The sequence below is a fragment of the Phaeoacremonium minimum genome, assembly GCF_000392275.1.
Source record: "Phaeoacremonium minimum UCRPA7 unplaced genomic scaffold PA7_03_scaffold_369, whole genome shotgun sequence".
Lineage (NCBI taxonomy): Eukaryota > Fungi > Ascomycota > Sordariomycetes > Togniniales > Togniniaceae > Phaeoacremonium > Phaeoacremonium minimum.
In genome coordinates this window covers 75,917-88,249 of record NW_006921273.1, presented here as the reverse complement: position 1 = coordinate 88,249, position 12,333 = coordinate 75,917, and the positions used below count along the sequence as shown (strand labels likewise).

At 51.3% G+C, this 12,333-nt stretch overlaps 2 protein-coding genes across 2 annotated transcripts; both read right to left on the bottom strand.

Moving 5' to 3' along the window:
• Positions 1 to 236: 236 nt before the first annotated feature.
• On the bottom strand, positions 237 to 4,785 carry UCRPA7_4796 (putative vacuolar protein sorting targeting protein pep1 protein; the record flags this gene model as incomplete). Its single annotated transcript, XM_007917336.1, has 2 exons — positions 237 to 864; positions 923 to 4,785. 2 exons carry the CDS (start codon positions 4,783 to 4,785, stop codon positions 237 to 239), a joined length of 4,491 nt encoding a protein of 1,496 aa, XP_007915527.1.
• A 2,076-nt stretch (positions 4,786 to 6,861) lies between these two features.
• UCRPA7_4795 (putative septation protein sun4 protein) lies at positions 6,862 to 8,214 on the bottom strand (the record flags this gene model as incomplete). The annotated part of the gene is made up of 2 exons (XM_007917334.1): positions 6,862 to 6,909; positions 6,970 to 8,214. The coding sequence occupies 2 exons, from the start codon at positions 8,212 to 8,214 to the stop codon at positions 6,862 to 6,864; spliced, it is 1,293 nt and encodes a 430-aa protein (XP_007915525.1).
• Between the last annotated feature and the right edge of the window lie 4,119 nt (positions 8,215 to 12,333).

The following is a 12,333-nucleotide window of genomic DNA, read 5'->3' as shown; positions in this document are numbered from 1 at the left end:
TTATAACACGATCTGTTTAGGATAGTACAGCATAAAGAAGATTCATAAAAATAAAAAAAAGGAAAAATCCATTCGACATTCATACGTGTCTCTCTAATATTCAACACCCGGTCGAACCAATCAACCCAATGACCCAACAAGGTGCTGTATAGTATAGTGTAACAAATCATGGTCGCGCGCTCATCTTCATGAACCCATCATCTTTCCTGCCCCACTCTCCTCCGGGGAGGAGAGGCCTACACCTCCTCATCACTGTCATCTCCAAGCAGCTCTCCCTCGTCGTCGTCCACAACAGCATAGTCGCCCCGGCCCCGCGCGAAGCTGTCCCGTGTTGTAAAAGGCCGATGGCCACCGCCCAGCCGCGTCCAACCACCTCTGCCGCTGACCGTCCTCCACAAGCCCCCAACAACGAGTGGGATCGCTCCGACGACCGCCACGACCGCCGAGACCGCGATGATCGGGTACTTGACCCAGGGTGCGTCGCTGTCCAGCATACCCCCGCCGCCGTAGCCGCTCTCGCCCAGGCGGATCTGGCCAAACTTGCCGTTCCAGTTGCGCCAGATGTACCAGCCGACAAAGCCGGCAATGGCGAAGGGAATGGTGACGGCAAAGAAGATGCCGACCCCTGAGATGCCATGTGCCTTCTCAAACTCCCTCTCCTTGCCAGGACACGGGTGGACAGGGGACTCCTTGTCGTACTGTGTTCCGCCGACGCAGGTTGTAAGTGGGATGCGTCGGAATCCCGTGGGTTCGTAGTATTCCCTCTCGTCAGGATTCTCCTTGCACCATGCCAATGGATCAATGGGCTGTAGACCATCGACAAGCTTGCAGTAGTTATGGTTATCAAGCTCATAGTTGTAGTCACTGATCAAAGAGTTAGCAAATGCGTGGGAGTTAATAAGGTTCAGAAAGAGTGACTAACCATTCAAAGTCCTGGCGAGTACAGGTGCAGTTTTCGACATTGTAAAGATGCTTGATCCGATAGCCATTGTAGCAGGTCTTGTCCGTCTTCTTACGAAGATACTTCGTGACGTGACCAAACAAGCAGTCGTTGTCTTGAGACGGGTGTTTAGGAGACCAGATCTTGTAGTCGGACTTATTAGGGTCATCGTCTTGGGCACAGGGCCGATCAGCCAAGCCAGTAAAGTCGAGTGTCTCGGCGAACTGTGTTCCGTCATCAGATCCCCAGATGACAAATTTGCGAGAGGAGCCACTTCGCAAGGTTGTCAAGTCGCGTATCTTGACCTCTTTGGAGGAGAACTCGTAATCATTCCAGGTCTGGCCCTCGTCAGTAGTATAAGAAACGATCTTGGTGCTCTTGTGCAGTTCAGCGAGGACGATGATGGAGCCTTGATCCCCGAACTGCCAGGTCCACCGACCCTTCTTTACATTCTTCCATGTGATGCCAGCGTCAGTTGTCATGAAGGTGTCTCCCTTGTCGATGTCTCCAAGGTACGAGCCCACATTACCGACGCCGAACATCAGGCCGACCGCTCCCTCAGACGAATATGTCCGCTTATAATCCTCCCTATCGGTATAACCGTGGATATGAAGTGCGCACTTCTCAGTGCCCTCCTTGCTACCGCAGCTGTAGGACTTGCCATCAATATCCTTCGCTGGTGGGGGCAGGTAACTCCAGACAGCTCCATCATTGTGTGTTATCATAGTGCGGAGTTTCTTGTCCTCGCCGGCTTTATCGCGGTTAGCGACGATGTTGACCACCGCAACGCCCTCTAGGCCAAGCATCTTCTCAAAGTCGACATAGTACCCTTCGTTGCAGTTGACTCCGGAGATGCTGAGGACATACGATGTGCCGTTAGAGTTGCTCTTGATGATGGTCCCGTATTTGCGATTCTCCTTGAGCTCGGTAGCTACAAAGAGGTTTACAGCGTGGGTGGAACTGTCCAGCACGGTGTATGCATGCTGGTTTGAAACCTCAAAGTTGTATGGGAACTTGGCTTCCGCATACGTCTCGCCATCGATACTCGCAAGTGCCTGAAGTGTCTCCTGTTCCTTGTTCTCTGTGGCAACGACGATAAACTCTGCCATGGTTGCGAAGTCTCTGACATTCTCCTGGTAGACAGTCTTCGTTTCAAACCAGTCGGTGCTACCGATGAGCTGCCATGGGTTGTCTTTCTTCTCTGGATCCTCTCGCTTCCTGGCTGTGCAGATAATCTGCTTTTCGTGGCGGAACTTATAAGCACTCGATCCTGTGAACTCACACTTCCCAACATAGCGCACGATAGTGTGCCAATTGTCGCCACGATCTGTAGAGTAAGAGGCTTCGTTGTAGCAGGCGCCTCCATCATGGCATTTTGTGCCCAACCAGATGAGCCAGTCCTTCTTATCAGGGTGGAAAACCAGAGGAGACATCCCTTCTACGGGTGGGAGAGGCGCCGTGAAATCGTCAAAGGTGTCGCCTCGGTTCATTGTGTAAGTAACCTTGCCTTCTTTAGTAAGAAAGAACACAGCGTCTTTGAAATAATAATGAGGGAGAATAAGCCAGACATTCTTGTCGTGAAGGCCATCAGGATGTTTCCAATCTTCGCCCTGGTTCTTGGTGATCAAGATCTCACCGGCTGCCTCACGGCCTCTGGTTGCTCTTGCAATGATCACCTCATCATCTGTGTTGCTAGTATCACCTTTCTCGAGGTAATGGTACTCAACATTATCCCAGTCGCCCTTAAAGACATGCTGAGATGAAGAAACCTTGCCACTAGCCGGGACTTGCGGCTTAGACTCAGAGTCGGAGCATTTCCTATCCACCGGATCATCCTTCTGAGCACCCTTCTCTCGCTCGCAGGTGTTACCTGGGATAAGACGCCATCCCGAAGAGCCCTTGAAGGTATCCTCGGGCTTGGCGTTTTTGCAGGCTTCTTCGGGAGCTATAATGGGGCCGGCAGGAATGCAGTCCTTGCCATCTCGGCGAAAATTGTAGTCGCATTCGAAGTCCGCGTCTGTGCATTTGCAATTTGTCGTCTCGACGACTGGATCTTCGAATTCGTTTAAGATGAAGCAGTCTGCAGTCTTCTTCCGGCGCTGATATTTCTGGGTGTGCCCCATCAAACATGTTGGATTACCATCGTCATCAACTCTGGCCCACCACTCCTCAAGGTCCTCCTTGCCACATTTCTTCTCATGCAGACCCTCAAAATCAATGGCGATGATGTGAAACTTCGGTCGCAGTTCGTCTCCTGACTGAGCAACAAGGATGAACTTCAGACTCGTTGAATCTTGAGTTGTAGTGAGAATCCAGGGCTTGATCTTGAGGTCATCTGGAAACTGGGCCGTCTTCCAATCTACGCCGTGGTTCAGAGAGTATTTGATCTCGCCAACATTGTCCTTGTCGGAATCATGAATGGCTACCAGGATGGACCCTTGATCACCAAATTCATATTTATGTGGTCCATCGGGCCCCTTGATCCACGTCACACCGGCATCATCAGAGATATAAAGGCTAGCGTCCGAATAGCTCTTCAGATAGTCTCCGGTGTTGCCATTGCCCATGACCAGTCCAGGAGCAGGGCTGGAAAATACACGTCCAGTGTTAAGCAAATCGGTTACTGAGTGAAGATGTACCCTCTCTCGGTCTGCCTTAATTGGCGTGAAGGTCCTTCCATCATCGTGTGTGATTTCTGAGATAATTTTCTTCTTGGCCATCATGTCTTTCTCTACATCATTCCAGTTGTCAACCTTGTTGACGAGGAAGATGCCCTGAATGCCAGCAATCTTCTCAAAGTCGACGTTGCCATGGTGGTTCCGGTTGGTATGCTCGATATTCTTGGTGAAGAAGGTGCCATTCGAGTTGCTTGTAAACATGACACCCATCGGATTGGATGGCCTCGTGGTCATCACATCGATTTGGATGCTGTAGTTCGTGCTCTCAAGCACAGTGTAAGCCTCCTGGTCAATGCGATGGTCGGTAGGGAACATAGCGCGATGCCACTTCTTAGTGTCGTCCGTCACGAACAGCGCCATCTCGTCAGTGTTCAATGAGCTCGTAGCCACAAGCAAATATTTCTTCACAATTGCCAGGTTCACGACACCCTGCACAGGTCTGTTGATGTCCAAGTCCGGTTCGAATTCTTGAATGACACCATCCGACTTGACGGCGCTGAAGTAGTTATCGGATATTAGCAAGCGGTTGTCTTGTTTGAGCGGCGAGAAATCGTCCCTGACGATGCAAAGGATGCGCTGCTTATCCAGATCGTCTTGCCCGGTGGTGAACAGGTACGATGACTTAGCCCACCAGCAGCCGGCCGTGTTGCCACGGAGGAACTTGGCGTCTGACTTGAATCCATCGGTGGTGTACATGGTGACCTCATCGCAGAAGATGCCTTGGCAATCCATGCCATTGAAGAGGATGCGGTCGGGGTCGTCGGCGTGGAAGTTAAGAATGTCTCCACGGAAGATGCTGACTTCGGCGTCAGTGAGGAACGACGTCCAGGTCTTTCCCTTATCCTCTGTCCGGTAATGTTGTATCCCCTCCGTCAGTATATATGCGCGGGAGTGGTCGTATTCGTGCATGACGAGCATGTAGGCCTTGCCGTCGGGGACGTCTGGGACCTTGTCCCACGTTTCGCCGGCGTTCGTGGTGCGGTAGACATTGTAGTCGGACATGTCTTGGAATAGGATGACATCGGAATCTTCGAAGTAGCTAAGGGTCGATGGGTAGTGTTTGAACTCATTGACGTGGAAGGTTGGGCCGTCCTTCGCCGCGCAGACAGCCGCAGTCCATAAGGACGTGAGCAAGGCTGCGGCCTTGAAAGCTCCCCTGGCCCTCATGATTCGGGTCGTTTCGTGGGGCTAATCATCAAGGAGAGCGCCCAATGATGCAGAGTAAGATGAATCAGTGCGTTGCTGGTAGAGAAAGGGCGGAAGAAAGCATGCAGTTGTTGAGAAACGGTTACGTTTCATCAACTTCGAGAAAAGGTGCGAATGCGGTTGCGTAAGTCCAGGTGTCTCAGCGCGCGCCAGAGCTGAGGTGGCTTTGCTGCAGCTGCCTGTAAGGTAGGTAATCCGCCACACGGACCAATCCGTCCTGACCTCACATTATCGCCACACTAAGCTAATAGGGGACCTAGACTGGCTTGACTGGCCGCGGAAGACGGAGCCCAGGCGATCGTTCATCATTGGCCGAACACCGAAAGCTGCACCTGAACCACATGTCACCAGGTCTCGATCAATACTTCACATGCAATTTTTCTGCTGTCGACATACCTACCTAAGGTATCACAGTAAAGCGTTTTCAATAAACATTTCATTATTTACCAATGATTCCAGATGTCACAATGTCGCTACCTCGACTGGTCGGTACTGAAGTGAACTCTAGAATCTCATTGAGCCATCGGGTACGCCTCTTCAACCAACATGTAGTCGAGTACGGGTCGGAACTTCGCCTACAGCCAAAATTCCAAGCGAGTCGACAGACCACACGTCTTAGTATGATTTCTGGTTCAGAACATGGACAGTCCTTTGCGTGCTCCAACCTTTTAAGCTTTTCAGACAGCCATTTCTACAGCATCTGGGCTGGTACATTGTTGATTGACACTTTGAGTCTGTAAAGCTCAAAGCCTCCTCGTGAGGGCGGCAGCTCTAGGTTCGAGTCCTAGGCCCGGGCGATTTACTCTTCTTTTTTTGCTCGAGTTATTCTCTGTATCCAAGATCTTCGATTCTTCACATGCTAGATGAGTATCTAGATCACTCTGGCATAGGGGTGAGTAACGCCAACGCGTCAAGGTCAATGAAGGGCGTGATATTCCATGATCGTATGACAGTTCTAGCAGGATTCCCTGAACTTTGGCCTGCCACTGTAGGCGCTTCTTGGAATCAAGAACTCATGTGCATTTCTGGCCAGCTCTCGCGCCCTCGCACCCCCAAACGTGAATGTAGTTCTTTGGTCGAACAACGCTGCTGAATAACTGCCGAATAGAGTTCAAGTCAATTCAGGTTGTGTTGCCCCGAGTCTTGTCCTTTCCTTTTGTGGCTGCTCGGAGAGTAGAGCAACTGTACCCGAGTTCGCTCTTTGCTCAAGCGAATATCTGGGAAACGCATAGGTCTTGACAATAGTGTCGCTGAAAGCTACTAGATTTTGAAGAAACTAAAGGAACTCGTCCCCCTATCGTCACTTCGAGGCATAGACTATAGAATGTCGAACTACTTTATTAGCAGATGTCCAGCCCAGGAAGACTTTTAGGCCTAAACACGTTGCCAGAACTTGCAAGGGTTTCTGGAGTGCGAGGTACAGGAATTGGCGACCATGGTTGCTTCGATGCTTGAGCCAAAGTTAGACTCAATCTATCACGGTGCACATCATAGACGGCCTTAGACATATCTTCTCAAGTACAGAATTAGACTGGACAGACACGTCATATCATCACACAATCAAGACACCAATAAGGCAGACGACGACGACGGACGATGATAGTCATGGACAAAGGAAATAGATAAGAGAATCTCGGGTTTATCTCTACAGACAAGACTGGCTCAGCGTCTCACATTGAGCTGTTTAAATGTCAAGAAGCTGCACCACCTCCAACGCGACCGCAGTTCGCCCATCGTCCCGCGCCTTGTTCTCAACGAGCAGTGGAAGCGTCAACTGGCCAGGTCCTCCGTTCGATAGATCAAATCTCGAGCTTTCGAAAAACCACCAACCCCAATTCCAGATGCAGAATAGCAATTATGCACATATAATAAGACATTAGAAGGCAACCCAAATCTCTGATCGGAGCCTCCTAAATCACGGAAGTGCCCCATCGATCAAAATATTTCATGGCTTCGAGGGGTGAACAAGAAACGCTACATGCGTCTGCCGCGAGACGCAAACTCCGACATGCCTATGTTGGTGCTGTTCCTCCTACCCTAGTTGGAGAGAACAAAGGAAGCTGTACCTCCCTTTTTGAGGGTAACCTAGAGAAAGACTGGTTAGTATCTAAAAATTAGAAACTTCAACTATCTGGAAATACTCACAGTGCAGCCAGTGCCACCGTTCGAGTATCCTTCACCGACTGTGTAGGCACACGGTCCACCGAGAATGTCGCCGGTGATTGCAACGTTGTAGTCAAGCTTTGCGGAGCTGCTGGGCGAGTTGTCGAAGATAGAAAGATAGGTCACGCCATTCACGTCCTGGCCAGTGCCAGCATTCATAGGGGCATAGTTGCCGGTGTTGTCCGGATAGTTGGGGTTGAGCCAGACGCAGGCGTCCTCAGCGTCAAACCCAAGAGGATTCAGGTACCATTGGGCAGAAGTAGGGGTTCCCTGCCAGTAGTAGGACTCGGTAGCAATAGGGTTGAACATATCTCGGGTTTGACCTGGGGTGGGGCAGAGGGAGATGGACATCTTCTCGTCAGCGGGATAGTTCGTCTGGCAAGCACAGGCGACCTTGCTCAGCTTGTTGACAATCTTGACACCGCCGGCGCCCTTCATACAGAGCTTCGGGCGGTCCTTGTTGGAGAGATAGAGCTTGTTGTCGGAATCACAGTACAGCCCACCGATGGACTGGCCAGTTGCGCCTTGGTCCGCGGGCCACTGAGTCTTGCCGTAGCCATCGGGGCAACGGTAAGACGCAAAAGTGCCTGGAGTAGGATCGCCAGAGGTAGGCTGAACAATATTGTTCATCTTCACACCAAGAGTCCAACCACCGGCCGGCTGCTGGAGACTGAGGTAACCGCCGAGTCCGAGATAGTCAACGGGGACAGCGCCGTACTCGGAGGGGAAGTAGTTGGCACAATCGTGTACACCATCTTGGAACTCCTTGTCGAGACCATCTCCTGTGGAGGTGTCAGAGGAGGAGGAGGATGCGGAAGTCGAAGCAGGAGCGGGCGTTGAAGTCGACGTGGGCGACGGGGTGCTGCTCGACTTGACCTCGAAGAACTGGGCAGCCAGTGTTGAGCTGCTGCTGATGGAGGTCGAGGTGCTGCTGGGAGGAGGGGGAGGAACGAAGGTGGGAGTCGACTCGCCGACAACACGGTAGAGACCGGCTTCGATGCCAGCCTTAGCCTTCTCGGCATCGATGTCCTCGCCTTCGTAGACGTACTCGGTGACGACGGGCGTCTCGTAGACGATAGCCACGGCGGGAGAGCGCTTGTCAAGAGCAACTGGGGAACCGTGCTCGTGCTTCTTTGCGTGGGCATGACGGTGCTGGTGGGCATGCGGCTGGGCCGTTGCGCCAGCGACCAAAGTCGCCGCAATGGCGATCTTGATGATGGCCTTCATTCCGAGATTTCTCTTTCTTGATTTGTTCCTATCGGAGTCGATTCGGTCTAGATTAGATTTCAGATTTTGTTGTATTTGTGCGGTCTGGTTGTAACTGTCTCGCGGGTTCCTAAAGAACGTGGTAGAGAGCGGGAGGGCCCTCAGTTGGATGGAGATATCGCGATGAACCGTCGGTGAGGAGGTTGTAGAAACGAGCGTGGGACACTGCAAAGGGAGGGCCTGCAGTGGTTTTGAGGGAGGGGGTGGGTGAGTTGGACCTGAAGGAGAGTGAGTGATGAGTAAAATGAGCGACTGGGCAGAGCTGGGCAGAGGGCCGGGGGGGTGGCAGGAGAAACAAGGAGAGTGGGTTTGGCTGTTGTGACCTTGACGAAATTACATTTCAGTGAAGGGGGCCAGCTAAACAGGGAGATGAGGAAGCGCGTGCAAACAAGAGGAACAGCCACCCACCCGCAGCAGGAAACAATGCTGGATGGCAGGGATGTCAAGTGCCTAAAGCAGGGCAGGTACTTCCCGGGTACTCGAGGCGAGTCGATCCTGCACAGACCACCCCGTACTTACCTTGAATCGACTGGACGGAGGCTCTTCACCGTCGTCAAGTTATCTATCGTTATCGCGGCCGTTTTTAAGTGAATGGACTACAGTATCTGGAGTGATGGAAGGTGGGAGATACTGCAATCACGAGGGTCGCTCCTGCACTAGTCGTGAAAGTCCTCTGCCTTTGTTCTTGATGTTCGAAATGGCGAGCTGCCTCGTCTGGTACGGGTAACCGTCTGGCCGTCGCGGGACGTTAACCTTAAGTTTAAGTTGCCGAGAGTCGAATCGTTGAAACTTGAAACGCTGCTCTTGCGTATGCTGTAAGTCTAGGGCAGGTGGGAAAGATGAATTGAACGTCAGCTTTGCAGCTCTCAACTAATTATCTAAACCAAATATCTACATGTTCGAGAGCCTCTCTGATTGAGTCTCAAAGAAGCTGACCATCCACCATTTTAAAGCACTTCAGTGATTGGCTAGATGTATGCTCTCTACCTACCAGAGCCAAAGGACAAGAAAAGAAAGAAAAAAGGACGGGGCGGATTGACGGTGAGCCAGGTTTGCCCGTCCTTTGTACTCTTGGTGTACCTCTCCTTTTGTACCCCTGCGCGCTCATCCCCGTTCTCGCGAATCAGAGCAATCTAGGCCAGACCTCCATCCCTGCCTTTCTCGGGCTGTACCTGGCGCTAGACTACTTTTGTCCTTAATTTAGCTGGATCGCCGGGTGCGCGTTTCTTGGTCTGCCAATGTGCACAACTCTCTCCGTCTCTTCTCCTGGTCTTAAGGTGCTGATGGGCGTGCGTATGCACAAACACCCCCCCAAAGGTCCCGTACTGCGTAATGTAATGCGGCACTCGCAGCGTCTTCTAGCAGGGCACGGCAGTGCCACGGCCCACGGGGCTTGCGCTCCGCTCAAGCATCGCTTCTTTTCCTAGAGTACTTCGTGGATAGGAAATGGGGATCAACCATATCGCATCGAGATGGCATCTCCAGGCTGGCTTACGTAGTCCGGCCGGACTACCGATTGCCCTCAGCACGTTGAGCCCACCTGCAATTACCGGCGACCAGAGGCTGCGTGTACTGCAGTAGTCTCTTTCACCAAGTCCCGGCATGAAGCAGCAGAGGACATGGGATGTCGGTATTCGCTCCTGCGGTACCTCGTCAGCAACCAGTCTCCCGGTGTCGCCAATTAAATGCGAGAGATGCCTCTAAAACACCCGGTTGCATGTCAGGTACAGTAGATAGGAACCTCTGAATTCTGTCGCTTGTGTTGCTCCTCCATCAAATACCCGCAATTCTGGCTGAATAGTGACCAGAAGGACAAGCACGGCTGTGTTGCCAATCCCAAGGTGTATACGAGCACTGTGGGTAGCTGCAGGATTCGATGCTGGTTCTATTGCTTCCATTGGACCGTGGTAAAAAATATATCATGAACGACCTATCACATCAAATATCACCATTGCAGTTGAGTCAGATCTCTCTACGTCTTCGAAATGGGTAGCTCCTCTCATCGACCTATTCATCCGACATCTTCAGACGTATCCATGATTTTAATTATCATGCCCCATCAATTGCGTGGACAAGAGGTCTCCAAGTCTAGTGCTCATTTCCGCTGCCACAGATCTAATCATTGGTGTGGGCGAGACCACGCAACAGCAGTTCGTCCCACTCCCAGCGCTCCACGTCAGCCCATTCCTTGCCATACCAACTATGATGAGGGGTTGATGTGCTCCTTCGGTCGTACAAACAAACCCCTGGTCATCTGCTTATCGTCGATTGTTCGGGGTGCGTCTGTCTTTTTCGCTGTTCGGCCTAGGGGTGTGCATCTCGTGCTTCCAGGGATAACAGGCGCCACCAAAAGGCTTGGCAATCTGGGGTTCACAAACTCTAGAGAGCGAACCCAATCCGTGAAGCTGATAGAGCCTCAAGACCGCCATATCACAAACATCGAAAGTCATACTAATGAGCATCGATTGCATCAATTATTTTCTTGCTTCTCTCCTGCAGGTTGTCCCTGGTTTCTCGATGGTCGCTGTAGGTCGCGTCAGAAACGCGAGAGTCCCCGACCTTGTTGCTCACATTGTTGCGCTTGGAGCAAATAGCCCAACCGATATTGCGAACATAACTAGTCTATGTAGACGGTGCAATCGGTTTCTTGATCAAGATATCTCCTTATGGCCCTTAGTCGCCTTTTTGCTATTTTGCTCTCAATCATGCCTTTGAACATGTTACATTGCGTTCAACAGTCCAGCTTGGTAACCTCGACACGACGATGGCCTCACATCAGATATTACACCAGGATCATGTCACTGGGGCATCAGGGTCTGCCTCCGCCTGAAACGATCCAGGTTGATGGTGCATGTACACAAACACGCGACAGAGGTTTGTCTGGAAGGAATGCCAGTGACACGCATGGTGAGACTTTGGCGCACTGGTATGCAACATGTCGGATCGGCGCCCTCCACCAAACCGATAGCTAACCGTCGTGAACTTGGTCCCATCATATTTCAGACTTCACTTCACCCACTTTATAAGGGTCACTTGAGCGTTTTCGGTGACAGGTGATTTGACAGCTTGATGGTTCTAACTTGGAGCTTATTACTGTAGTGAACGCCTATCGTGCTCGTCTAGGTCATCCTATCTCCTCATCCTGAGAAATAGCCAAGTGTCGTATCATTCCGTGAACCATCCCGAGTCGCTTCCAAGGTTTCTCCACATTCTTTCGTGGCATGCAAGGCATGAAATGAATGTGCTATCTTGTATATCGGTGGGACATAAGTCGTCCCCAAGCAATCTAGAGGCTCACGAATCGTTGCAGAGAGGCCCAATGCGCTCACGCCCCCAGGAGGACAGGTTCTTCTGACAGCCATGTCTCGGCCTCAAACATGTCGACCATATCTGTCACTGGGTTCCCGCGGATGGCTTCGGGAGGATCGAACGTGGCTGCCGAGAATCTGTAATGGGGAGCATGCATGTACGAGATCATGCGTCTGCTTCAGACACAGCCATGCCAAGCCCTTCTCGCACATTTCTCTCAACCGATGATCAAGCCGGCACAGGAACACGAATGGCTGGATCCAAAGACCTCTTGGCATTCAAATTCTTCAATTCTAGACTGCTGGTCTCGTGCTCATGGGTCATATCATGTCCTCTGCGTTCGATCTCAATCCAATTAGTCGGGTCGCTGCGTCTATCTTCCAAAATATATACACATAAAACCGTAATAATCTACACCGAAGCTAGAAATGGACTGACGCTTATGCTTGCCTTACATTCCTAGGGTTGTCAGGAAGCTCAGTTAAGCACTAATGGTAGGTCGTAAGGGATGTATTATCGTATTATAAATTTCTGCCTCGCCGGCTCCGAATCTTTTCTACCAGCTTGCTACAAACACGAATGCTTGCAATCGAGTCAATTTAATTGGCAATTCTCATTCTATTTTTTGTACTGAAAAGGCAGTTGTGTGAGCAATGATGGTGCTTGAGTCCCGGTCTATGATGCACCTAGGTCAGATGTACAACGCCCACTGACAAAGAGCTCTAATTTTGCCAGTGCCTGTCGGCGGAAGTAGAATTATCTTCTTGGTGT